We start from the raw sequence: 26,490 nt of genomic DNA, 5'->3' as shown, positions 1-26,490 counted from the left end.
TTCAAATGCCAGGGTGACGTCTGATACTGTGTAGCAATTCATATTCACGTGTTTCACGCTTTGACCTTTCATATCATGCTGGGGTTATACCAGTCTGGCGTTAACCACTGACCCGAGGTTTTGCTATACTGTGTACGCAAATATACAGATTAGGCCAACATGCATTATAGTCAATGTGGTCGGCAAGAGCTACAATAACACCGCAATGTGACAACAACAAATTTGCACGGTGGTAATGGAATGGTATAATTTATTTGTTTTCTTACCTGCAGCTGTTTTTGGTCAGCTGTTGAAAGCAGTACCTGCAGTACCTATGGCCACAGTAAGTTTGAATGGGGTCACGCAGTATACCACCACACTCTCTGCAAATAAACTTCTGATCAGTCTTGTCGGGTTCAAGTATACTCGGTGGGTATCCCTTCAATGCTGCCGTCGCCTGCACTCCAGATTTCAAACTCGACATAGTTAAACGCAACACGATACACTGCGAATCTTCGGTCGATGTATACACCATATGTGTGAATCGATAACCTTTGTTCCATTTTACAGTTGGCGTAACCTTGATGGATTTTTGAGAATTTCTTGAACTTTACGAAAAGTTTGGAAATCCTCAGATTTTGATCCAATCGATCGACGCAGAGTTTAACTCTAAAATGATGCAACCCCAACCAAACAGGAGAATATAAACACTTTACAGGGTCACAGGTCAGTTAGCAACTGCCCTCAGTGGTTACGGTACTGATAAACTTATAACGCTGTTGTATTTTGAACACGTCAAGAAGTATTGAATATTCATGGCAAGACATATGAAGTCGCCGTTGGCAATAGAGGGCATTCACTCTTAGCAATGAGGCGCATGCTATCAGTAATGTGTAAATGTAGGCTTGTCAATGTCGGTGAAATTGTTAACTGAAATGCTTCCTGTAGTTAAATCGAAATGGAACTCCGCACATTTCAAAGACAAAGACACATCAAACCAGTGTCAGCTATGGCAAGCTTAGTGATGCAACATTCAGAAAATTTGTACAGTAGTAAACGCTCTTAATTTAGCAAAACAAACACTATTGCAAGTAAAACAGCTGATTTTGTAAACTGTTCTATTCACAAGCATACCACAAGATTGTGATGTTTCACAATGTGTTTTACACTATTATTGTAAAAGGAAAAATGCCAACAGGTAGTGTAAATACTTGCATAAATGAATCAGTTTAAGGTAAAGACGCCGAATTCGTTTAAATGATGAAGATATTACAATAATGGTTCTAGTTTCTGCAATGCAGCTACAGCGTAAAGCTAATAACGCGATCAATAATACGGCAACTCCAGCTCAACTCCACTCAATTCTTCAAGATAGCAATCATTCATTTTCAATGAAGAGATCTCGTCACTACACTTAGAGATATTGTATTTGTCAGTGGCGTAAAAGTTTTGTCGTACTTTAGCTCATTCCTTAACTACGGTCTACCCTCAGCAAGTATGGGTCTATCTCTGATCTAAGTGTCCCTTGAAGTTTAAGTACTAGCAACCGATGATAATGCGATAACAGACTTTTGGGGTATTATCAAACTCGTTCGCCGTAATAATTTTGCGTGTTCGTTTTTTAAAAAAACTGTCCCCACAAGTACGGAGGTATAAGGAGCACTTTGTCGCACGACGTCACTGAACCAATTTGCGAGCGCGACAGCAAAGCGTGGTTGACAGCAGGCAACATAATAAATGAGTCATCAGTGTTGCAAAGGAAATAAATATTTGCGTACACAAGGCAGATGACTGTCCGTAGGCCATAAGAAAACGTATTAGCGTAGCACGCCTATTAATGCGATACATTATCAGTGATATCTCGCACTATGACGTCAACAATGTTGTTTGTTATTGACCGGACGTTTTACCATAAGTTGGGCTACTTTGTTTCACAGGTTACAGAGTAATGAGAAACTGTCACGAATATTGGAGAAATTTCAAAACATCATTGCAAGTTCATCTGTTCTCGAGTGACAGAATATTGTGGAACAATTGTTGACGACGAATTCGAGTTGTTGACTTGATTCAAGACAACTTTGTCGCGGGAGTTCAAAGTCCGTTTAAACGGCACGTGTGAGGTAATGGGAATAAATAATTATGAAATATTAAACGGTCAGTTTAGTACTGGTCAAAAGATATACCAGGCAAAACACAAAGTAATCGTCAATAGTTACAAATTTAATGAAACGGTTCTCTCAAAATGTTTTAAAGAATGTGGCAGTGTCGTCTACAGCATCAATCGCAAACATATGAATAACTTTTTGGCCAAGTCTTAGCGAGGCCGCAACGGGCGGTCAATTATTATCATGAGACCAACTACATGGCATTATGCTCGATTGAGCCAAAGTCCACAGTGCTGATCATGACTAAAAGAAGCAGCATCTTTCCAAGGGGACCAAATTATGTTAATTATATATGGAGTTCATTCAAAGGACTTTTGAGACATTACATTGTTTCTTATCAAAGTTCTTCAACATATTACAAGTTGCCAAACCATTCGAGCACAGGCCAGATCGCTTTAAAAGAAACTGCGCAAAGAACTTGGAAACTTTTCAAAAGTCTTTGTATTGTCCATATGGTAAACATGCGGTGCAAAATGTAGGTGAGTATTTTGTTCGATATCTTTTACACTACAGTTTAAACGAATTATTTCCATTTTCAGACACCCTTTCCATCGCTTTTGGAATTCCTTTGAAGTTCCACCATGTAGGTGACGAGCTAGTGCTACCTCAAGATGCGTTATTCGGCACTGGTTTTGGTTGATATCTGTTCCCATCGCAGATATGGTCTCACGAGCACGATGGAGTTCTGTTCGAAGAGACACGTGCCCACGTAAGAGTCTGACGATTGACCGCTTCAACAAACGTATTCCTGAAAGGGCTGCTGCTACTGATACATTATCAGACGATGGTACATTGACCTGTTCTTCTGATGGTGTGAAAATCCTCCTTCGAGTTTGCCGGCATTCTTGGAAAAGGCAGCTTTGAAAATGATCCTATGTGAAAATTCAAGATGGACTAACCATATATGATTTCATAAATGGATAACAGAAATATAGCTTCAATTCATCATAATTCATTAAACTTTTTGTCAATACAAATTGCAATACATACTTATCATTACTTAATCAAAATGAGCGTTACACTTACACAGTCTTTCAATCTGCAACTTGTTGAATTTGGAGACTAGGAATGGAAGTTTTAATAAGAGACTGCGAGATCCAGGATTTTATTGTAATTACGTACATAGTTGCTTTCGTTTTATTAAAAAAAAGATAATTTATACTTTAGAAAAGAAACTAAATGTGCTTACATTCAACTATCATTCTGTTTATCCCTTTAAATCTATGCACACGAGACAGTAAAACCAGGCACGACAAATATGGAAAAATCAAAAGCATACCATACTGTTTGTCACAGGGATGTGTTGACCTCTTCTAACTGTACATCTGGGAATCACTTGTCCCTGTGTTGTGTCTCTACTATCAAACATGCAAACGCATTCAAGAGTTTCGGAGACTGGATATCGGTCGGTACCGTTTCCGGCAAATCCCTGAAAGGGTCAAACAATTTTCGTAAGAATCAGGCAGATTCTGGTGAAATGTTGAATGTATGTCAACGAGAACAAAATTATAAAGACAATCTCCTGTATAAGCGTTATACTCGATCGGACTCTTGACAGTCGGCAAGCTGTTCTGTTGGACCTTTGCAATGACCGTTGTTGTGTTACGAGTTCAACATATTTTCCTCTTTTGTATAAATGAAGTTCTTGTACCCACGGACACTACGACGGTCCCCACACGTCTTGCAAATCTTCATAGTTTGTAAAGCTGTAGTTGACCCTAAGGGTACACCTACAGCGGCGTCATTTCAGTAATTTATTGCGTTATTTTACAGATTCGTGTGTTTTAAAACTTGTTTTTCTGCTTTTAAACTTACCATATTGTGTGCGTTTCTTGTACGTCCAACATCAGGCTGAAAGATGAATTGATCATGCATTTCTCTCCGAATACTCCTCCTGGCATGCCGTACGCGAGGAACCTGTAATATGCATGGTATCTTGGAAAAAAGCTTGCAGTGTTCGTATAACTGGCCACAGTAACGTTTGTTACGGCTGATATGCATGCATCAACACAGTGTACAACAAGACACTCAAAATTCGAGACACTTACAGTACGGAGAATTACGCAGCCACTTTCATACCTCATGAGTGCTCTTCCAGTCGCAGTGCGAACTTTAATCCGTATCGGTCAAGGCGCCGCTGAAGCAAGTAATACAATAAGAGAAATGCTGAATGATGTGTGTCGAAGATATTGATAGGTTGTGTAACATGTAATCCCCCTCACACCTATTGTGAATTCCGTCATATAGTATGTTGACTTTGCAAGATCGATGCAAATGGAAACTACAGAGGTGGGTATGTATGTAGAAACGCATCGTATGGTTGATATTAGAAAATCAGTATAATCTTTACCTGATTTAATGCTGGTAACAAGTTGAATATCGGAGGCTGTCGGAAGAGCATGTGTCTTCTCTCGCTGTTGGTGGAAAAATGTTTGAATTAAACCATAGAACAGAAATGTTGTATATACATATGTGTGTCTTCGCTACTTTCTGCCTTATGATCTGTTTTCAGTTAATCTGCACATTTGCGTCTCAAACTCTGTATCAATCTGACAAATAATGATGATGATGATGATGATGATGATGATGATGGTGATGGTGATGATGGTGATGATGATGATGATGGTGATGATGGTGATGATACTTCTCCTCCTCCTCCTCCTCCTCTCATCATCATCATCATAATCGTCACCATGTGACGTCTGCACTGACTATGGTCGGTTACCCTTTTGCTTCACACCATCCAAAAGGCGAATGAACGCATATTAAGCTAGGGAATCTTTTAGACTATTTATACACTCGGTAAGCCTTCAAGCAATTATGAACAGCGACACCATTAAGCTGTGAACGTTTTGCTGTCGTTTCACACAGACCCATAAAGCATACCTGATAACGATTTCCCGAAAACAATATGAGCAAAATTGCCGTCCACAGCTTGTTTGTATAGCATCTCTCGGGAAACGGCAGCAATAACGGCATGGATGTTCAGCTAAAGGTGAAAGTTGCCTTCTTCCATCTGTCATGGTGATGTCTGTTTCGTTTGAAACTTCATCAGAACGATCCCTGTCATGAAAAATATATTACGGTGACGTTAAGATAGACTACATTCATGGTTACGTAATCGTTCATCTGATGTAAAAAATCTACAAAACTAAAGTATTTTGTCTGAATTCTGACGATCGTTACCATCATAATAATGACAGTGCTAGCAAATCAGTTGTGGTCCAGTATTGTTTGTTACATTTGTTTTTGAAAAGTTGATCTGACTTTTTCATGGAAGATTGCTGGGGAATCTAATAACCGACTAAAGCAATGTATAAATTGAAAGAATATGATGCAGAGTGTGCAAGAATTGGGCATATTTCGTATCAATGAGAACCCTTTACACATACACAATTTTGTAATATTAAATAACCCCGTTAGTTAGATTTTTGAACAGATTCTCGAGTGTGCAATAAATCTTCCCTCGGAGAGTTGATGTACTGGGAATTTTCTCAATGTGGTTAAAGTCATCGCAAAAGAAGACGAAAACTTTCGTGTAGGTTATAGCTTTTTAGAATGTCTGTGCTAATTTACTATTTTCCAGATAAATAGTACACTTTCGCGAACTCCGTTCAAGGGTGATCCCTCGCGTGTCTGTACCATAGCGATTATCCATAAAAAGAGATATTACAGTCCGTTGGTCAGAGGTCGTCCTTTAAAACGCCGTGAATTATTCCGAAGCAATCTGTGAAAACAGTAAGTGAATGTATAGTACGGTATCCAGATAGCAAGATAGGTTACGTGACGGCGCCCTCTATGATCCTCTCTCTAACCACTGGTGCATGGTGAGACACGGCCGCCACCTTAGAGAGCGCCTCCGGCGACGAAACTGTAAACTCCTCCCCTGTGCTGGTACATATACGTACTAATGGACTCTTCCACTTTGCTGTCTATGACTGGTAGCAGGTCCGGAATTCTTAACAGTCTTGTACCTCATTGGTTAATCGCATCACTTGATCAGGAAGATGAACTCCACAGTAATCGATAGATTTCACTGACAAGCAGACACTTACAAGAACTTTGCTATTGTGAATGATATGTCACAAGTGATGTGACTAGGTAAATGATTAGACACAAGAGATGTGAATAGGCTAGTATATCGATAAGCATGAGCAGATGAGATCTAAAGATCAAATAATTTGAAATTTATTGCTGACATTATTGTCAACATGTGTCGATATCAAGATGTTATTTTCTGTCATTTTGCTAGGAATTTACTCTTAGAAACACACTTGTTTACCGGGTTTGACATGGATCGCACAGACTTTGTCGCGGAAACAGGCCACCTATTGTTGGAATATATTTTACACTCGGGTGCGTCCAGTAATTTATGACGTCACGGGGACTTTTGACCCCACAGCAGCCATTTCTATCGACCAGAGCTCAGTGTAGTGGCATGGCAAACGTCACCAGAGAAGGCGATTAGGAGGATTTTATCGACCGTAGAACGACAAATCTCGACCGGAAGAGGCAACTGTTATTGGGATAGTTTTATAAAAAGCGAAAGCTGACAGTACTGACTGTGACTGCTGTCAAGAGGCGAGAGATAGATCAGCGACCGATTCACGGGGACGGAAACGCAAAATGTAACCACACAAACGTCACATTTGAAACTGTTTTCAGTGGTCACAATGGATTTCTGCTGTTCACGAGTGGTTCATGATGAAGTTAATGGTTTTTCAAGTTGACGTCCGGCCGTTACTGAACGACTTTGGAAAAGTCGTTTCACGGAACGAACCAGCCTCGATTCGCTGAACGATCGCCTGCGTACACGTATTGCTGTTTAAATTTCCTCGGTTCCTTTTCCAAGTTTTGAATCATCGAAACAATCATAAAATCTTTGAGAGTACGATTTTCTGACGATAAATTTCTTTACACATTCATACCATGGCAGTTTTTGGTAATATTACCTTTAGAACCTCACCATCGGCAGTGCATTCAGTTGGTAATGCTGTTTATGGTATGGCCGTGTTAAACGTGTCCTTTTATAGTGTGCCTGCCCTTTTGAAAAGCTAAGCGTGACTCTATTTTTAGAATGACATCACCCGCCCACGACCACATTGTGTTCAGATAAATACCTATACACAGTCAGGCAGTTGTATACCCCCGGTACTAAATAGCGCCTTGCGCCGCAACTATTTAAGTTTGACCAACAGTATTTACTGGCAGTATCTGGTGAACATGTAGTACAATTGTGTCCGCCAATAGCTAACGTTTCGTCTGATGTGGCTGTGGTACTTGGCGTGCAGATGTTGTGAGTTGGAAGTCCTGGTTTGAAATTCGTAAGTCCCGGAAGTATGCCATCGGTCACAAGCGATGAAAGGACAGATTACACTCTGAACAAAATGGAGATTTCTATAGAAACGAGTAGCCATGACGTCACGGTCGCATTCTGAAGAATCCTTTCATAGGCGTTTGTTTCATTTTCAGCGCGACATGTTTACGATTTTTCTGTCTGGTTATAAAAAGGTTAATGAACTGTACGCTGGTTTACCGTGGCGGTTCGAGTCTGCGTATTTTGCGTATCAGTGACAGGACGGTTACTGTTGTGGTAGAGTATAACTGTGGGACAGTAACCCCCATGAACAGTATAGCACTGCGGCACCCTTCAGTGTACATAACATTCGGCTGTGCAGATTTATTCATGACACGCATATACTTGTAACACCTGGGTAATATTATTTCCAAAATACCGGTTAAAGTGTAAATTTACACTTTCCATGCGAGGTCTTTCGTTCACATATTTTGATTGTGTAGCTCTCATGAAACCCGGGATGGAAGGCCGCAACGTCTGCTTCGAATAGCTCGTTATCGGATCGAATTGTATGCGATTCTATCTTTTGATTAGGTATATCAGGACAACACTCACAGTCTCGACTTCGAACAATTCAAACAAGGAGGGTGGTTTTATATCAAAAAGCTAACTCTTCAGCCAAACGGTTAGCTGCTTTCATGGACTCAGTATAGATTTCACAAAGTCCCAGGGGAGAATCAAGCTGCCAGTATAGTTTACCGGTCGAAAATGGAAACGTAGTTAATTCGGAGTTTTTAACGACACATAGAGTACAAAAATACTATTTCAGGTTCTCTATGATACTGCAAAACGTACTTAAGTCATGGAAGAACTTTGTCATTGTAAGTATGCCACAAAGCAAATGAAATCATTGAGCACATTTAGATGGTGTGATACCCAAAACAATGAAGAATGCAAAGCGTCGTAGCTATACTGGGGCTGTAAATCTACATTATGCGGTATCTTTTTTATGACATTGTGTCAACAGTCAAGATTAATGTACAACTTGACATAGATCAACTATTTAGTGATTCCCTTAATGGTTATACGTATGTTTTGTCTACTACTACCGGATTCGCCGTACGGGTACTAATAAGTATTGCCAGTGAAATAGAACCACGTAATATTCATCCAAAAATAACCTACTTTTACGGGCCTTTGACTTATGAAATTCGATCGCAAGTGAAACTAACTGCTTGTACAACTAATTTAATTGTTAGCTGGACGAACGCCAAGATGACAACAATGCCGTCTCACTGAAGGCTGTAAAATTACAGCTTTGAATTATTTAGTTCTACATGTTTTTCACTCAACGTCGAAACTTCATTTAAACCAAATGTAGCCATTAAACGCTTGAGTCTCCCCAACAGTATCTAAATGATGTTCCTCAGCCTTAATCCGAACGAACGGTTCATTGCGGGTGATCTTGAACCTACTGTCAGAATGAGCGCCCGTAAATCTTGCAAGACTTTAAAACATTTGAAGAAACAGCGTGTAATATTATCTTGGAAATACAATTAGAAACCGTCTTTCTTGTTTCGGTGTATTTTGCTTAATGCGACAGTGTGCTCAGCTAAAGTTGACTCAGTCAATATATTTTGTTTTGAAACTGATATGCCCACAAACTTGGCGCAAGCCTACTTTTACTCCCGAGTGAACAATTCTCACAGCCTGCCTTCGAAAGCTACTTTCGTTAATAAGAGATAAATACTAAATATTACGTATCGCGAAAACTGCCTATCTTTCGAATGCACGATGACATAGCAGTCATTCTACTGTCATTGAATTATTGTAACGCTGTATGAATCTATTGTAAACCTATTGAAAACCTAAACAATGTTAGTTTCATAAAGTGCAACTATAATAAAAGGTTGTTTCGTGTCATTTAAATACAGAAATTACCAAACATTCAATTTTCAATTTATTATCTATACAGTGTGTCAGGATTGGCCGGTCAATTTTGTCAGGGCTGTTATAAAAAATTGTAGTAAAGGCATCATTAGTGTGTCGATGTCATTATGCTAATATTCAAAACCTATTTACAATAATTATGGTCTTTTGGACCAGCAGTCTTGCCCCTTGAGATAATCCTTGTACAAGAAATACCTGATATTGAGATGGTTATTTTGTGTATTATCTCAAAGTTACATAGACAACAAACTAAACCTACCAGCAGTGTTTCTCATGGAGTCACTTGTTCTTGTCAAACGCAGCCTTAATGATGTACTTTGGAGGAAAATTTTTCTCTATTAACTTATGACAGTTCCACATTCTAGCAAACCGATGTACCTATTCAGTGAGAATGATAACTAGGAAGCCAGTATTTAAGACTGGTAGTATAGGACTACCACATCGTATAAGAAATTCTTATAGAGAGAGACACTGTCTAAACTAGAGACATGGTTGTAAATGAATTGAACTACCATTACTACCAACAATTTTGGCATGATAATTGACACGGCACTATTTCACCTTTGTGCCAAGAACCGTAATCATTCTCTACTATCACCAATAAACCTCTTTTAATATTAAAAGTGATCTTGCTACACTTAAGAACACGTTTATAATATTTTTTATTTCCAAATATAGATGTAATATTCATTTAGTGTACATACACATAATCATAGTTTAAAGTATAAGAAGTCAATGAGTCTTACATACGTGATATTTACAGAATCTGCAAGTAAATTATCTGCTAATAAAAAAATTATCTGCTAATTTATGAGATTTCTCTGACCAGCCTGTTAAACAAGTTTCAGATCCGCTGTTAAAATGAATAAATATCAGACCTGCTGGAAAATATTATAAACCTCGATAAAAATTTATCACAGATATAAATAGTACCCTTCAATCCTGCTGAGGGTATGGCAAAACGGACAACTACCCTTGAGGGCAAATACTTGTCTCACTCAAACAATGGCACATTTACCATTAACGTTTTCTTTTCCCTGAGAGCTAACACATTCCGAGTCAATAGAGCCCATAACACTTTGACTCAAACATACGTGTAGGCAACAAGACCGACTGAAACATGAAATTGTCTTGGAGTAATTGCATTATGCGCCAAAAACTGAGATGTGAAGTGTTACCGTTTCGATGTATTAATGTATCATATAGTCAGTGATATGCATATATATATATATATATATATATAATATATATATATATATATATATATATATATATATATATATATACACTTAGGCGTTACTCATATATATATATATATATATATATATATATATATATATATATATATATATATATATATATATATATATATATATATATAATATAATCCCATGGTATTTTTCTCTGTTTGACGTCATCGTGTACGAGTATTTTTCGCGGTGTCATACAACTTCGAGCCGAAGGCGAGAAGTTGTGCGGCTCCGCGAAAAACACGAGTATACGATGACGTCAAACAGAGAAAAATACCATGGGATTATATATTTATCACATGAACAGTCTTCTTATTTTTCTTTTGACGTAGATGGATCAAAATTATCGTAACAAATTGCATGAATTTCGTCGCGATTTGTGTTTTACTTACGCGGATTACTTTCATTTAAAGAGTAAAGCGGTCCGTAACCCAGGAGATACTTTCATTCATAAATCCCATCAAGCTGAAATTGGATACATCGAATGGTATCTCCACCAACCAAACGTACGGATTCGGTCACGTGAACGTGTCAATCATTGTCTCGCGCTGTACCGATGCCAAGGCAAGTCGGCTATCGGTAGACATAACTTTCATCGTGCTAGCGACGGATAGCCAGGTATTCAGAGTTACTTAGAATATTTACAAATGGATTAATGAAGTAAATGCAACGACGCGATCGAAACAGTAATTCTCATTCTCAGAGATTCCGTGGCGTTTCAAAATATCACACAAGTTTACGACCGTGGCGAGCGCGAAAGATTCCGTTCGATGACACACAGAGTGTACCTCATTGCATGTTTATGGGCACAACCACCGGTCTCTGCCATGCCGGTGTCAACTCGTTAATCCCGATCTCGGTCGTCAATGTTTTTGTCTTAAGGACTTTGATGTTTGCAGTGACATATATCTCACCCGTAGATACATCCTAATTTTACTTGACGGAAACTCTGTTTTGAGTGTTGTCTGAGTCAACTTTCGAAGTACATCGGATTCCACAGCGCTGCACTGCACAGCTCAACAGCTGATGTCTTCGCTACGGCCTTACGCCACAGGTTTGATTCCGAGCGAGAATTTACGGAATTTTTTGTATGATGAAGGAAATTTATCGTTGTTAGTCGAATGACTTTATGCTTGTGCCTCCTATGTCGCTTTCCCGAAGATTATACTGTACTCATTTATTCAGTTGAACTTCCGTTGAGGTGTAGATTTCAGGTTTATCGCCAACCGGGATCGCCAGGTACGACGTCCACATTGGGCCTTACGACGCGACTCGACTGGCGCTGCGACGTTACTAAGCTAAGCCATTAAATAAAACGATCGGCGGTATCCCCATTCGATTCTCGGGAACAGCTATATAGTTTTAGCGACTCGAAATTTCGCTGGACATGCCTTCTATGTTTCCATGTGTGGATTTATCGGGTCACCTTTTGTCATGAGAGCACGACATCGATCACGACAAATCGGTCTAGGTTCACGTCGCGACCCGCATGTATGAACGGTATCATGCAAGAAAAAAGTTCCGGTTGATTACGTACAACAGGGGTAATTCGGATTTCTTATCCGTCCTGTTCTACGTTACACAGGTGGGAATTCGGGCCAGTTCATGTGATAAATATATATATATATATCAGAAACTAATGAGAAAAATCACACAAATAAATCTGATTGTCTCTAAACTGTAAATATTGGAGGCTTGAAAGAATATATATATATATATATATATATATATATATATATATATATATATATATATATGTATGCGTTAGGGTTTAAAATCTGAATTACTGCATCACGATTTTTAAAATTGACTTATTCTCCGAGTCTTTTCCTCATATACCTATGAAGTTTTTCATAATTCTATTAACAAATCGATTGAATTGCGGAGTTTTTGTCATTTTGACCAAGGTAACAATTTTAGTTTTTGCCGGATAACCCTTAATAAACCGTGTGTGTATCAAAGCTGGAAAATAAGTATTTTTATACAAATTTTTCTGATTTATTTGAAATAAAAATTGACCGATATAACCTACATATCTGAGGTATGTTTATATTCAAATATTACCCCAATACAGCCTTACCTGTATCAAAATTTTGGAGGAAAAATTACCGCTGTGTTGCAAAGCACCTTTTGAAATTTGCATATGTATACGCATGTTAATTACACAACAAGTATTTGGTCACGGGAGTTTCTTTTGGAAAAGTGAGTTAAAAGAGTATTGTAATGTATTAGCCAATGTACAGCAACCTTCAATTTTTTGTTATTTTGTGACCCTTGGACAAATGTGACTAGAAACCCCTTCGCTTTATTACATAAAGCAGTCAATATACACATTTCTGTCGACTGCCATTACTTATCACGTGCGTGTTAGTTTGTTTGGACAACGTGAACATAGCTCAAGGCTTGATAAAACCGAGCTTACAAGGGTATTCTACATTAAGCTGTGCTCACAAACAATGAGAAATGGGATATCGGACGATTTCGCTGTGGAAATGAAAACCCTTGACACGTCCTATGTAAAATTTCTCAAAAAATTTGTCAGGGTACCACATTGGCCTAATGTAACATAGCATTGTTAACTTTAACCCTATTGCCGCAGATTTTTTACTAGCAGCATTAGAGCCTCTGACCAAGTAGTTGAATTAAATTCGACAATTAATTCAAAACTCAAACTTTTGAGATGAATTTTTACCATATCAAAGTCACCGAAAGGACCAATTTACCATGAGTAGACATGAACATTTTAAACGCGAGCAACATTATAGTGTTTCATCTGACATTGAAGAGGGTCTTGAAACAGTACAGGAATCCCCTTCTTCATCATGTATGAGGACTGCTTTACGGTATTTTTAGATTAGGTCACTGGTATCAATAATCACCTTAACAAAAGCTACGTCATCTTTCACATAAGCATGTCTTTGACTGTCAAGTTGAGACAAGGGCATAAATAGAGGACAACCGCTGGCAATGTTAATGTCTTGAGTCGGTCGTCTAAAGAAAGACGAAGTCGGATCTGGTCGGAAAGCGTCAATCACGTGCTCTCTGTTGTTTTGATCTAACCACATCAAAGTGACTTTTTGACGGAAAGGCCACCTAAGTAGGGCATCATTATGACCTTTCATGACGACGAAGAAGAGAGAAACATGATTACCTTTACCCATGCCATCCCCATTAAGGTATATGCGTGCGCACATCTTATAACCATGGCGGGAAGTATAGAAACATGGTGAATAAATTGATAAGGTTTTTCCTGACTGAGCTTCGGCAAACTTCCTTGAAAAATCCGTTATTTTCCAAAGTAGAACGCCATCATAGGAAGCCATTTCCAGAGACTGTATCCTTAGATCCTGCTCTGCCAGGGCTACATCTTTCAAGGCGATTATTCTGTCTTGAGCTTTTATCTTCTGTTCCAAGGACTTTATTTGTTCTCTATCACGAATGTGGCTCCTTTCTAGTTCTTTCATTTTATCCTGAACATGCTCAAGCTGACTGCTTAACACTGCAACTACTCCTTCGTACGTTGATAATTGAGTTTTCATCGATTCAGATTTGTTTGTCAAACCCTGGACCGCCTTACCTAACTTTTCAAGAATTGCCTGCAATCCTTTAAATGACGTGTAACCGTTTGGAGTATTTGTGGTTGACCTAAATTCCTGCTTCAGCTCGCTGATTTGATCTTCCAAGCATCGCGTCTTGCTTTTCAATTCTTTGACGTTGTGATCTTGCCTTTGGACGTTCATTTTGATGTCATCAATGTCGTTGACTCTGTCTGTACCTTGCATCATTGATAGGAATGGAATCAGTGTATGCAGCAGCATGAGTAGGTGCTCCCCAATAAACCGTTTGCCGTGTTCTTGCATATTTCCTTCTTTGATCTGTCATGAGAATTATCGCGGTTATAACAATCATTTTGGAAGGTGTAAGCACATACTTCGCAGCAACTCAATTCATGGCAACTGAATATTACCATTTTATGTTGTGAAACCCATTTTTGGCTTTAAGCGTGCCGTAAGCTTAAAAGTATCCATGATTTCAAATTACACGCACACACATACACACACACAAATATATGTACTTGTTATCAATTTTTACCATATATATATATATATATATATATATATATATATATATATATATATATATGTATGTATAGTCTGAAAAAGACTTCAATATTAATTACGAATAAAATTAATTTAATATGTAGAGCCAATGATATAACGTATTATCAAGAATGATTACAGATCGTAGGTCTTGCGAATTCTAGTTAAAGTTCTGCTTTCTTTCGAGTTTTGTGCATCACTTTTCTGAACATAATGTTTTATTTTTATAATTGAAATTTAACCAGATATCAGACGATCTATTTTTACTTCAAAAGTTGCAAATTTTCATTGATTTGATTACTAGCATCCGTGGTTTTTCCTCGACCATGTTGGATGATAGCATGTACACATCATTTTCGACATTTATAAACACATAGCACGACTACCGTCACTATATGCTAATTGACGACGACGAAGCACAAATAGCGTAAACTGATAGGGTGGCATTCTAAAGTCACCCCGTTAAAAAGAGGGTTCTCCAATCGTTAACTTCCCGTGTTCCATAATAATACTATATGCGCGCGAATTCATTAAGTACAGTATAGGAGATATGCTGTTTCCATATCATTCAATTACGTACACAGAGAGAACGAGCCACTAAAACTGCAAAGGGAACTAATATTTATCAAGTAAAAATATCCTTACCATTTCGCGACACCCGACGTCCGAGAATTTGCATCGCACCACCTTCGCTTCACAATCACCATTATTCACGTACAGGTGAGCCTCTAACTGAGGTAATAAAGAAAACGATATATTTAAAAGGTAATCTTAAAGAAGACATTGCGTAAATGGTGGATGTTTGCCAAAAGTAATCACTCTGGAACAACATTTAGGTTATCAATAATAGCACTTCACACCACTTAGGATAAATTTTGAAGAAATATCCAGTTTCAGGTTTCAAAATAGTTATCAATGAATTTAGAAATGGCAGCAGCCACCCTCCAAAGAAGCCAAAGCTGACATTGCTGATGGTTAGAGCATAGGTTTCTCATAGTTATTGAATTATCTCCATTCATGAACTAAGATCGTCATCTGTTTGAACATACCTCGTCCCTTGGTATGTTTTCCTTGCCACAATATTTACAGGAAACTGGATACCTAGAGCAATCTGGGTAGTGAACCTGTAAATTGATGTGGAAAAATAATTTCTTAGTAGTCAGTTTTGTCATCTCAAGTTCGTTTTGTTTGAATGTGCAAACTGTCCCGATTGTAGCGTTTCCTGAAGTCGTGGCATTGTAAAAAATCCATCCAAAGAATCAGGAAAGAGAGTGAGGCACCAACATTACAGCGATAACATCGTTTACGTAAATGCAAGATTACGTACGCTGATTGCCTATCTCAGACAATATCCTTTAATTGACATTGACAACGCAGTCATCAGAAATTCGTCGACACAAAAGTAACCAAAAACTACAATCAATTGTATATTCAACCTTTATATTTGGTCAAATTAAAATAATACGAATGAGGGTACATATTTCACAAAATTCCCAGTGAATAATGACTGAGATTCGTTAACATTTGAACTTTTCAAGCTACATACAACACGATTGGAACTAATTTGGGATAATTGGATGTTCATATTTTTCAAATTTCTCAAAAGTGTTAGGTGCTGTATAGCTGAATGTTGCAATGTTGCAAATTACTTATAAAAACAAGTGTGTAATGTAAAAAGAAAAGCAGATGAGATTACATTTGTATATTAAATCGACATTAATTCACCATCCAATTATCCCAAATTAGTTCCAATCGTGTTATACTAGAATGCATTCAGATTTTAAAAATTTTAAAGCCATCGTGGAAGACAAATAGGTTATCAAGAGTAATATTTCGTCTTGTATCAGAGATTTGGGGGCTTGATTGTAATGTGCGAAACAACAAATTTAAAGGCGCACTTTTTCCCTGAATGCACACGGAGCTTTTGAAACATATTTTATGCTCTGAAACCAAAATAAAGAGTTTTTAACAAAACATCGAAGACGTCGAAACTGACGTCTGTAATGATTGGAATGAACATTATTTTCCAACTGGAGAGTCGATGTGACTCCTAATTTTCAAACTAACCTTGTCGATAAAAGCATTTATATTAAATAAGGCTAAACACCTCCAAGTCCTTGACAGGGATCTCTGATTTACAGTGTTGGCAAGAGACTTCTCTGACAATGCACTCCTTCTCTAAATGTTCTGTCAAGTGTTTTCGCATAATTCTTCTTCCACAAGCCCTTCTGATGCACAGGATTTCTTCATATTGGCAGCTAGTCTCATGTTCCTGAACGAATAGGTGAGCATCGATTAATAAATGTCAGCTTTAATCAGCAAAACTGCTTCAATGCCGATAAAGGCATTTGTCTTGAAAGTTAATCTTACCAAGTAATGCTGCATTATTTCATCTGCTATAGGGTAACATGAGACTCTTAGTCCACGTCGCGTGTAAATCTTAGGAACAATGAACAATGTTCTTTTTTATTTTTATGGAAAACTTTGGCAAAATGGAAAGATGAAGGTCTTTTTCATTTGAAATATCGAATATTGAAGGCCACATGATTTTACAATATGGAAAGTGCAACCAGGGAGTTCATCTTTTTACAGGACAAGCATTAGGCTCTGCCAAACTATGAACCCTCTGGTTGAAATTTACAAAGTCAAAAACTGGACAAAAGAAATCTGAGAGGCAAAGATTTTCAATTTGATTATGATGTCAATCATTTGTGCTAATTTAGGCCTGAAACACCACAGTGTTTTACAGGCAAAGGGGAAAAAACTATTTTGAGAAGTTATTCAAATGTAATTGTCACATGGTCCTCAGGTAAATGATGATTACAAAATATAAATCATAACAACTGCTAATATAAAGACTTTCAGGAAGTATATATAATCCCATGGTATTTTTCTCTGTTTGACGTCATCGTATACTCTTATTTTTCGCGGAGACGCACAACTTCTCGCCTTCGGCTCGAAGTTGTACGGCTCCGTGAAAACACTCGTATACGATGACGTCAAACAGAGAAAAATACCATAGGATTATATATTTATCACATGAACAGTCTTCTTTTTTTCTTTTGACGTAGATGGATCAAAATTATTGTAACAAATTGCATGAATTTCGTCGCGATTTGTGTTTTACTTACGCGGATTCCGTCACCCAGGAGATACTTTCATTCATAAATCTTATCAAGCTGAAATTTTGATACATCGAATAGTATCTCCACCAACCAGACGTACGGATTCGGTCACATGAACGTGTCAATATTGCCTCGCGCTGTACCGATGCCAAGGCAAGTCGGCCATCGGCGGACATAGCTTCACCGTGCTAGGCGACGTATAGCCATAGTATGCAGAGTTATTTAGAGTACTTACAAATAGATTTATGAAGTAAATGCAACGACACGATCGAAACAGTAGTTTTCATTCTCAGAGATGCCGTGGCTTTTGAAAACATCACACAAGTTTATACGACCTTTACTTGGCGAGCGCGAAAGATTTCGTTCGATGACACACAGGGTGTACCTCATTGAATGTTTGTGCCCACAACGCTGCCGTCACCGGTCTCTGCCGGTGTCAACTCGTCAATCCTGGTCGTCAATGTTTTCGTCTTACGGAGTTTGATGTTTGCAGTGACACATATCTCACCCATGGATACATCCTAATTTTGTTACTTTACGGAAACTGTTTTGAGTGTTGTCTCAGTCAACTTTCGAAGTACATCGGATTCCACAGCGCTGCACAGCTCGACAGCTTATTATATGACTTGTCTTCGCTACAGCCTTACGCCGCGCTGCAGGGTCCGAGCGAGAATTTACGGAATTTTTAGTGCGATGAAGAAAATTTATCGTTGTTAGTCGAATGCTTGTGCCTCCTATTTCGCTTTCCCGAAGATTATACGGTACTCATTTATTCAGTTGAACTTACGTTGGGGTGTAGGTTTCGGGTTTATTGCCAACCGGGATCGCTAGGTACGACGTCAACATTGAGCCTGTACTACTCGACTGGAGCCACGACGTTACTGAGCCATTAAAATAAAACGATCGACGGTATCTCCAGCCGATTATCGGGGAAAGATGTAGTTTTCGCGACTTGAAATTTTGTTCGACAAATATGTCTTCTATGTCTGGATTTATCGGGTCACCTTTTTATAAAAATGTCATAAGAGCACGGCATCGATCACGACAAATCAGTCTGTGTCGCGACCTCATGTTTCATGTATGAACGGTACAATGCAGGAAAAAAGTTCCGGTTGATGACGAGAACAGGGTTAATTCGGATTTCTTATCCGTCCTGTTCTACGTCACACAGGTGGCGATTCGGGCCAGTTCATGTGATAAACGCTTTAATTGGGTAATGAGCTCAGTTTTTCAAGAGAGTTTATTGTCTAAAGGGCCCGATGTTTGTTCCGGAAAATGTAGCTGTCGTTGATACGAGCAAAAGTTAAGCCCTTCGTATTCCGGATGAATATAAATATGTGTGATTAAATTTGCATCTTTTATAATTTCTTTGATAATCGAACAGCTACAGATATGACTCGAAAACCGAGAAACATGAGATGTAAATACATGCATGTACGTACCTGGTACCCCTTGAAGAATCCTTGCCATTGACAACCGTCGTTTGGACATCTGACATGGAGCTCATTAAGTTCTCGAGATATGGCTCTGTCTGGATGTGCCTTTTAAGGGAAGAATAGAAATACTGTTATTGAGTAACGCCACTTAGCGAAACTCACAAATGTGAATTATTTAAATGATAGGTAGATAGGTACATATATTACTGTTACCGTTACCGACAAAATCCATCGCTCTTACATTTCATAATCGGCGAATGTATGACTATAATCGCTGTGATATAATGCCTATTTATGTTGAAATGTGGTATTATTACCTCAGAAGCACTCAATATTGAATCCAAAACACCTTCTTCTATACATGGTTTGCATTTTTGATCGCCTTCACTGAAATAATAAAAGAAATCACCGTATATGCTTATTTGTATTTCGCGCACTGTGATAAGGAGAGTACACTACCGGTACAATATCATTGAATCGCTTTTAACAACATTATATGATTTTGCATACCAGTAATTTTAGTCATAACTGTGAAACATTTCGAAGAATTGGTCGACAAAACATATTCACGTACGTTCCCGCACAAAGAAAAACAACATGAATAAATCAGTTGTATGCTCTCTGGTATATACTAACCTTTATGCCAAACAGAAGGCGGCTTTTTTTCCTGACTGCAGTTCCTGTGTCTGAGCAGCAAGAATGCCAATTGATACACTGATCAGTCATGGTCAGCATTATATCAATATTTTAGAATAGTCGTTTGCTCAAAAATGGTAAAAGTTTAAATGATATACAAGCTGCAACATTTTAAACACTTTTTAACGATGAGTTAGTGTTTGATTGGATTTTTCTGCTTCTTTATGGTCAAATGGATACATATTGTTGACATTGTCTCTCTCACCAAAATAAAGCTACGCGAATGGACGATTATTCAACCACAACCTTTAATTTTGGTGACTTATGAGATTCTCAAATGCTACGTTTTTGTTAAGCATTCAGACTGAAGTCAACTTCATTATCAGACATTAAAAATCCACGCAATATAGTTTCAGCACAATACCTTGAAATGATAATGCTAAAACAGGCATTGCAATACCGATGTCCACAATGTGTCTACACAAGACACTTTAAAAGTAGGTCACAATAAGTGTAGCGCCTATCGACACGATTATCGTGTCTATAGGCAAAAAATGCCAAACCGACACGACAATCGTGTCGATAACGTGGGGTTTTTCCTGCCTATCGACACGATAGTCATGTCGATAAGCGTGTCCTTTTTACTTATTGACACGATGATCGTGTCGATAAGAAGCAATTTTTTGGTAATTTGCATGATCATCGTGCCAGTAAGTCAAAATTCCCATAAGCGACACGATGATCGTGTATATAAGATAAAAAAAACTGATTATAGACGCGATAGTCAATAAAGCATTTTATGTCTATTGACACGATGATCGTGTCGATAATAAGATATTCCAATTTATTTGCATGATAATCGTGCAAATAAGCAGAAAATGTTTCTTATATACCCGATCATCGTGTTGATAAAGAACAACACATATCGACATGATCATCGTTTCGATAAGAAGAACAAACAGATAACCGACACGAAACTATAAGAAGCAAGAAAATCTTATAATCGACACGATCATGAGGCTTTGTTTTTTAAGTTTCAAACTTGACAGCCATCTTTTCTCTTTGAAGTGTCGCAAACGAGTGATGGTGACTTCCATACATCAGCTGTTTGTAGTATGGAGCTTTGCTTGTGGCAGATACGGGTGTTAGTTTTACTCAAATTACTTGCGGTGGAACGGCGGAGAGTGTCAAATGCGATAAACGTAGTGAGAAAGAGAAAAAATGGGAAAGAAGAGTAAGACTAGATATAAAAGAGAAAAATTGCAAAGTAACTGACAGAAAAAAAAAGGAAAAAAAATTACCAGAGGACAAGCGGGCTTTCGAACATGCTCAAAGACTAAGTTCATTCATTGTGACCTCTCTACGTACACAATGTACCACCCGGCAATCGATGTCGATGGGGGAGACAGTAAGCGATATAAATAAAGAAGTATTGTTGTCTCTTTTAAGCTGCAATTTTGTTTGTTATGCTGTCTAATTCAATGTTTTTGGCAGTTTGAGTCTCGAAAACGTGAAATATTGAGATCGCGAACAAGATTTCATTGGTATTTAATTATAAAACGGCAATTGGATTTTAGCAAGCGATGTCAGCAATTCAATTAATTGTCAATTGAACACGTGGGCCTAAGGCTAAATAATGGAGATCACACTTTTTGTCACACGAGGAAACTTTATTTCAACACGAAAGTCGTACATTTGAGAAAATTTGATAAAGCAAAATGGTGACATAAGTGTACAATTTGCATTTTAATAGCAAGTTATCATGATCGTGTCGATAAGGTGTTTTTTCTTGCTTAGCGACACGATCATCGTGTCGATAGCCAGAACGCACAATGAGCGCAACAAAATTTCTGTTGGACGGCAAGGTCAATTATTGCGGTTGCGTAGCCTGGCATTCCAGAAAATATCATCAATACGCCTCTGCTTTAGAGTCACAACCGCGCTGTCACAGTGGCTAGCTTGGGAGCTTGGATCTTGACAGTTCAAGATAGACTGCTCAGTACCACTGCTAAAAATAACGTCAATACAATGCTGTGTTATCTTAGCAACAAAGCCATTTACTGACAAGAATGAAGAGGACTTACGCATGAAGGTATTGTCCTTTTCAAAGGAGAGGTGTGGCGAATAACCACAGGTCACTTCTTTGGCCATTCTGTATTGACCCTACAAGGCAAGAAACATAGTGAATGTTTCTGACGACAACTAGACCGAATGACATACATAAGAAAATCTCTATGAGGAAGTTATGCTGCCGTAGGTCTTACTGAGGGACAATTGGTGACTCTCTGGATGATTATGCCGACAGGTCAAGGTTCAGAGTACCAGCAAGCGCATTCAGTGATCTATATAGGTCAGAAGCGTAACAAGTACACATGCGGGCAATGTGAAAAAAAAACAGAATACGCCTGTTTGGTCGTCAAATTTAAGAAAATTTGCTGGGTAAAATTCAATTTTGACTGAGAGTAACCCTCCACTCTGAAAATTCAATATCGCTGTGTGCATTATCGCCTGTATTACATGTTCAATCGCGACATGTTTTTTTTCCGTGGGCAGATTTTTTCGACCGGAAAATAAAATTCATATCGCATCGAAGGGATTCTAGGCATCACAATGCGAGATCTGTGGAAAGCTTTCCTTGAATACACTGAGAACCAAACCCAATCAATTTTTGCTACCGTAAAAGGGTATTTGCCAGAATACATAATATGCTCGAGTTTCCACCATTAGATATAAACACACTACCATAGAAGGTGTTCGTGAGAAGAAGATCCAATCGTAGTAGACCGGCACCCTGGCGCATATTGACATCAGCTTAAATGTATACAAAAATTCAAAATACATACAAAAGTTAGCGAGATCTCCTTGTCTGCAGGTTAATGTAAAATTAGGTCATTTTTCGACAGAGCTCTTTCCCTTCAAAATAATTTGATTTGAAACCAGAGTAAAATCACTTGATCTTTTTTACTCTGCAAGGTCATTTCGGCACATTTAAAAAGTGGAAATTGTAAATTAATGGATGAATGCATGGCAGTCAAATTAACCAGTCATGGTCACTCTATAGTGCATGACCTTTGTGGACCACCTGCTTATAATACATACACTATATGCGAAGTAGCAGACGACATATTACGAAATGTGACTGCTCTGCAACCGGGCTTCGTGTATTTTCTGTCGGAAAGTAGAAGTACCATACTCCTCCAATGCCACTCACAGTCCAGGGAAAAGGAGTCTCAGGTGAAAAATAGTGTGTATGTTCTCAGTGGCTCTGCCTACAATAGCGACAATGAGTACGCAAGGTAACATCAACTACAAATGTTCATGTTACTTAACACATCGTCAAATTTTTGTCTGGCATCAACACTTGGCACTAATAGGCTAACTACGAAAGGGAGCTGCGTAAGGGATCTTAGAACCGACAACAGACCTGACCTACAAGCCGGCCATTTTATGCAGTCAGCGTGCAACCTATTCACATGAGCTTGAGGCGTTGTTTGTAAGTGATAAACTTATATTATCTTTCATGGACACACTCAAGACACCATGATGAAGTATTTAAATTTTTGTCCGAATTCGATATTCCTAAATCTTCATTATTTACTTATCTAATGAGGGACAGGACAATAAAACATGATGGTATATCCTATGAAAGACAATATTTTTTCTCCTTCTTGGAGATTTAAAATGCTGTTTTATCGATGACTGTAGACACAAATGTTCGGCACAATTTACACAAACCTGATGTAATTAAATTTACACATTTTTTATCAATATTTTACCATCCTTGACATGGCGTAAACTCATAATTGCTATAATGAAACCCTGATAAATACCTTATGGAAAGAATGGAGTCGAAGCAAGCTTTGCAGAAGCGATGGCCACAGTACGTCTGCAAAGGCTCCACCAAAACACGATGGCAGTGTGCACATAAAAACTTGTCCCCGATTGGAAGACGTTTCCATGAAACTGATCGCTTCGGAGAGGCTTGCATCACACTTACAGATCTTACGAAGATGCCTCGACTATTGCCAGCAACTTATGGCATCCTTGCTTTATATTGGAACAGATTTCTACACCATTACTAAGTATGGAAATGATACCAATACTGTGCTAGGCTGTTCAATCATGTGTCTGACGTCACGAGTTGACGTCACCATATCAGGTGACTGAGACAAAAGATCTTATCGGTGGTAGGTTGCTAGCCACACGCACACACACACACAGTCAGCCTCATTGCCGTCACTCAGATCTCCAAAAAAGGAAATACAATTATTATCATTTACATATCGAGGGTCGGCTATTAGCCAATAACAACTGTGCGCAAAGAACGTGCGCAATGAAATGTCAGCGATAACACATGGTTGACTTTTGCAGTGTATTGACGTAGTAAGCAACCCACACATAGTTCATATCTTTGTTGTTTGCGTTCAGTAATTTACGCACCGAGCTGCCCGCCAAAAAGTCATCGTATGGGAACCTACTGAATGGACACCGCAATCGCAGACTGAAGACTAATCGAAACCATGCATAGCCTGTGGTCGATAACAACAGATTGACATCAACTAACGAGCTAGCAGAGTCATGAGTGATCATGAGGTCTTGCGTGGCATCCATTATCCCCGACTAAAGGGGCATCCTGGTAATCCCTTGTTCGATATAGCAGAAGTAGCACTATGAGATTTCGCACCTTTCGAGAGCGTTTGTCTGCGAGATGTCACTATTCCGTCACGACCTATGGGCATGAGATGATCACGTCGGGGTCATTTTACAAAAATAGCGAAGAAAAAGGATTGTCTATTGAATATCTCGATCGCAACAATTTTCATTCAATTTGTTCCAAGAAAATGTTACGTACATTATGGTTAGGGAATTATATTATATTATATTATATTATATTATATTATATTATATTATATTATATTATATTATATTATATTATTATTTATAATATATTATATTATTTATATTATATTATATTATATTATATTATATTATATTATATTATATCAGTATATTAATAGCCCAAATACAGCATCTGATTGGAAAAGTACCGTGGTATATTGGCGATATACCACGGCTGGCATACGCGCGAGCTCTCAGCTTTAGCAAAAATCCGTTTTTGACGTCCCACGCCAGAATATCAATATACTGTTATGATATAACAGCAATAAATCACACCCAGCGATGGTATACCACTCGATTTTGACCATTTCACTTCATATATGCACTCGCTAGCGAGATAGAGACAGAGATAGACAGAGAAACAGAGTACGTCTGATCATTTAACACTAAGTACCTTTTAGAACTTTTGGAAATCTTCGTCTTCTATACATACTCTGATCAGGAAATGCTGCTAACGTCATATGAAACAGTGTTAGACACGCTACCATGATAGAGTAAACATCTTGTAATTGTGAAAGTATTTTGCTTATTTAGAAACTTAACTCTACTGCATTGGTACAAAATAATTTTGATTTAATTGTTGGAAAGGAAAGACCAAATGTCGAACTGAATTTAACATTCAAAATTCGTACTAAGCTTTCCTTTCCTTCGACTAATATAAACTAAATGATATTCGTTGACAAAGGACAAGCTAATTGATAAAAAGAAAATAGCAAAAATGCATTTATTGTAACAGCATGCAAAACGTGTAACAGTCGTAATAGTCAATGGGACGACTCTAAAGAAGACAAAACTGCGCTCGCCCTTGTTCATTTATTGCAACATTGCTATTCAACCGGTGTCGATGATAACTGTTTGCCTGGGTGATAACGGTGGTAAGTAAATCATTGCCAAAGGCTTCAGTAGTTTCTACGAAATCTCAAATAAGATCGCTGATACTGTTAGGACCTCGGATTATACCAGTGTTTGACGCCATCAAAGCCAAACTATAAATTCAATGATTCACATCCGTCAAGTCCCTCTTTTGACTGTCCAAAGTTCAGCATTACACACATCATCGACCTGTTAATGGGCAGTGCTGTCTTGTCAGAAATAAGGGAGATGTTGTCCCGCCCAGTTTACACGTGTATTTTAAAGCAGGATGTTCTCCAATGTGAGTGTCAGTTCGGGTGTCTGTGTGTTATGTGGTGTGGTGTGTATGTGTGTGTGTGTGTGTGTGTGTGTGTCTGTGTTTCTGTATGCGTATGTGTCTGTGTGTCCGCATGTGTTGATACCGAAGAGCTGCGTAGTATTAGTGTCAATGGTCCCGAGTGTATGCAGGTGCCGGCTCAGCTGTTATAATCTCTATTGAGTTTGGTCCATTTTATTGGAGCTCTAACCAGTATTTCGCAGTGCTTGCTAGGCAGCCGTTGATCATGAATATGACAATCTCACATCTGTATAGAGTTCGTGAGCTATGTTACCTTTCCCCAGTTGGTCAGACATAAACTAAAGATTTGTTTGGACACTTGAAATTTCAAGGTAATTATTGAGTGTTTCTCAGTCACACTTCACCATAGGTTGCATACCAGGAAGATGTTCTTTATTTTCTTTACATAGACATTTTAAAAATAGTAGCACGCCTTTTTAAATCAATATAGTGGTGATAAATTTT

At 38.3% G+C, this 26,490-nt stretch overlaps 2 protein-coding genes across 4 annotated transcripts in view; both read right to left on the bottom strand.

Moving 5' to 3' along the window:
* The window catches only part of LOC139152812 (TNF receptor-associated factor 2-like), a 14,822-nt gene extending 10,604 nt beyond the window's left edge, over window positions 1–4,218 (bottom strand). Inside the window, exons 1-3 of the mRNA XM_070726155.1 lie at window positions 3,960–4,218; window positions 3,424–3,573; window positions 267–3,016 (exon numbers count right to left, since the gene is read on the bottom strand). Of these exons, the coding sequence (XP_070582256.1) occupies window positions 267–514 (248 nt within the window). The 5' untranslated portion in view covers window positions 515–3,016; window positions 3,424–3,573; window positions 3,960–4,218. The remainder of the gene's footprint in view (window positions 1–266; window positions 3,017–3,423; window positions 3,574–3,959) is intronic.
* A 215-nt stretch (window positions 4,219–4,433) lies between these two features.
* Window positions 4,434–24,045, bottom strand: LOC139152813 (TNF receptor-associated factor 2-like). 3 transcript variants are annotated; one of them, XM_070726157.1, is made up of 9 exons: window positions 23,768–24,042; window positions 19,619–19,688; window positions 19,308–19,406; window positions 16,848–17,012; window positions 15,790–15,864; window positions 15,386–15,472; window positions 13,792–14,515; window positions 5,031–5,207; window positions 4,434–4,558 (listed from the first exon to the last, which is right to left on the bottom strand). In XM_070726157.1, exons 1-8 carry the CDS (start codon window positions 23,923–23,925, stop codon window positions 5,164–5,166), a joined length of 1,422 nt encoding a protein of 473 aa, XP_070582258.1. In that variant the 5' UTR covers window positions 23,926–24,042; the 3' UTR covers window positions 4,434–4,558; window positions 5,031–5,163. The 3 variants fall into 3 exon arrangements, with proteins under 3 accessions (XP_070582258.1, XP_070582259.1, XP_070582257.1); XM_070726158.1 differs by lacking the exons at window positions 4,434–4,558; window positions 5,031–5,207 and adding exons at window positions 10,331–10,503; window positions 22,022–22,100 and having other exon boundaries at window positions 13,520–14,515; window positions 23,768–23,958; XM_070726156.1 differs by lacking the exons at window positions 4,434–4,558; window positions 5,031–5,207 and adding an exon at window positions 10,331–10,503 and having other exon boundaries at window positions 13,520–14,515; window positions 23,768–24,045.
* Window positions 24,046–26,490: the final 2,445 nt, after the last annotated feature.

Source organism: Ptychodera flava, chromosome 16 (genome assembly GCF_041260155.1).
Source record: "Ptychodera flava strain L36383 chromosome 16, AS_Pfla_20210202, whole genome shotgun sequence".
NCBI lineage: Eukaryota > Metazoa > Hemichordata > Enteropneusta > Ptychoderidae > Ptychodera > Ptychodera flava.
Note: the sequence above shows the minus strand (reverse complement) of the source record. Positions and strands in the feature narration are given on the sequence as shown.

What these genes read in the sequence shown, in the direction of transcription:
- LOC139152813 (XM_070726156.1), bottom strand. Translation starts at nt 23,925, where the DNA reads ATGCAAGCCTCTCCGAAGCGATCAGTTTCATGGAAACGTCTTCCAATC. An exon ending in TCCCTGTCAAGGACTTGGAG is followed by an intron (nt 15,865 to 16,847) that starts GTGTTTAGCCTT and finishes ATCAATTTACAG; the next exon opens with GTTCACTACCCAGATTGCTC. An exon ending in ACGTCGGGTGTCGCGAAATG is followed by an intron (nt 14,516 to 15,385) that starts GTAAGGATATTT and finishes TTCTCATGACAG; the next exon opens with ATCAAAGAAGGAAATATGCA.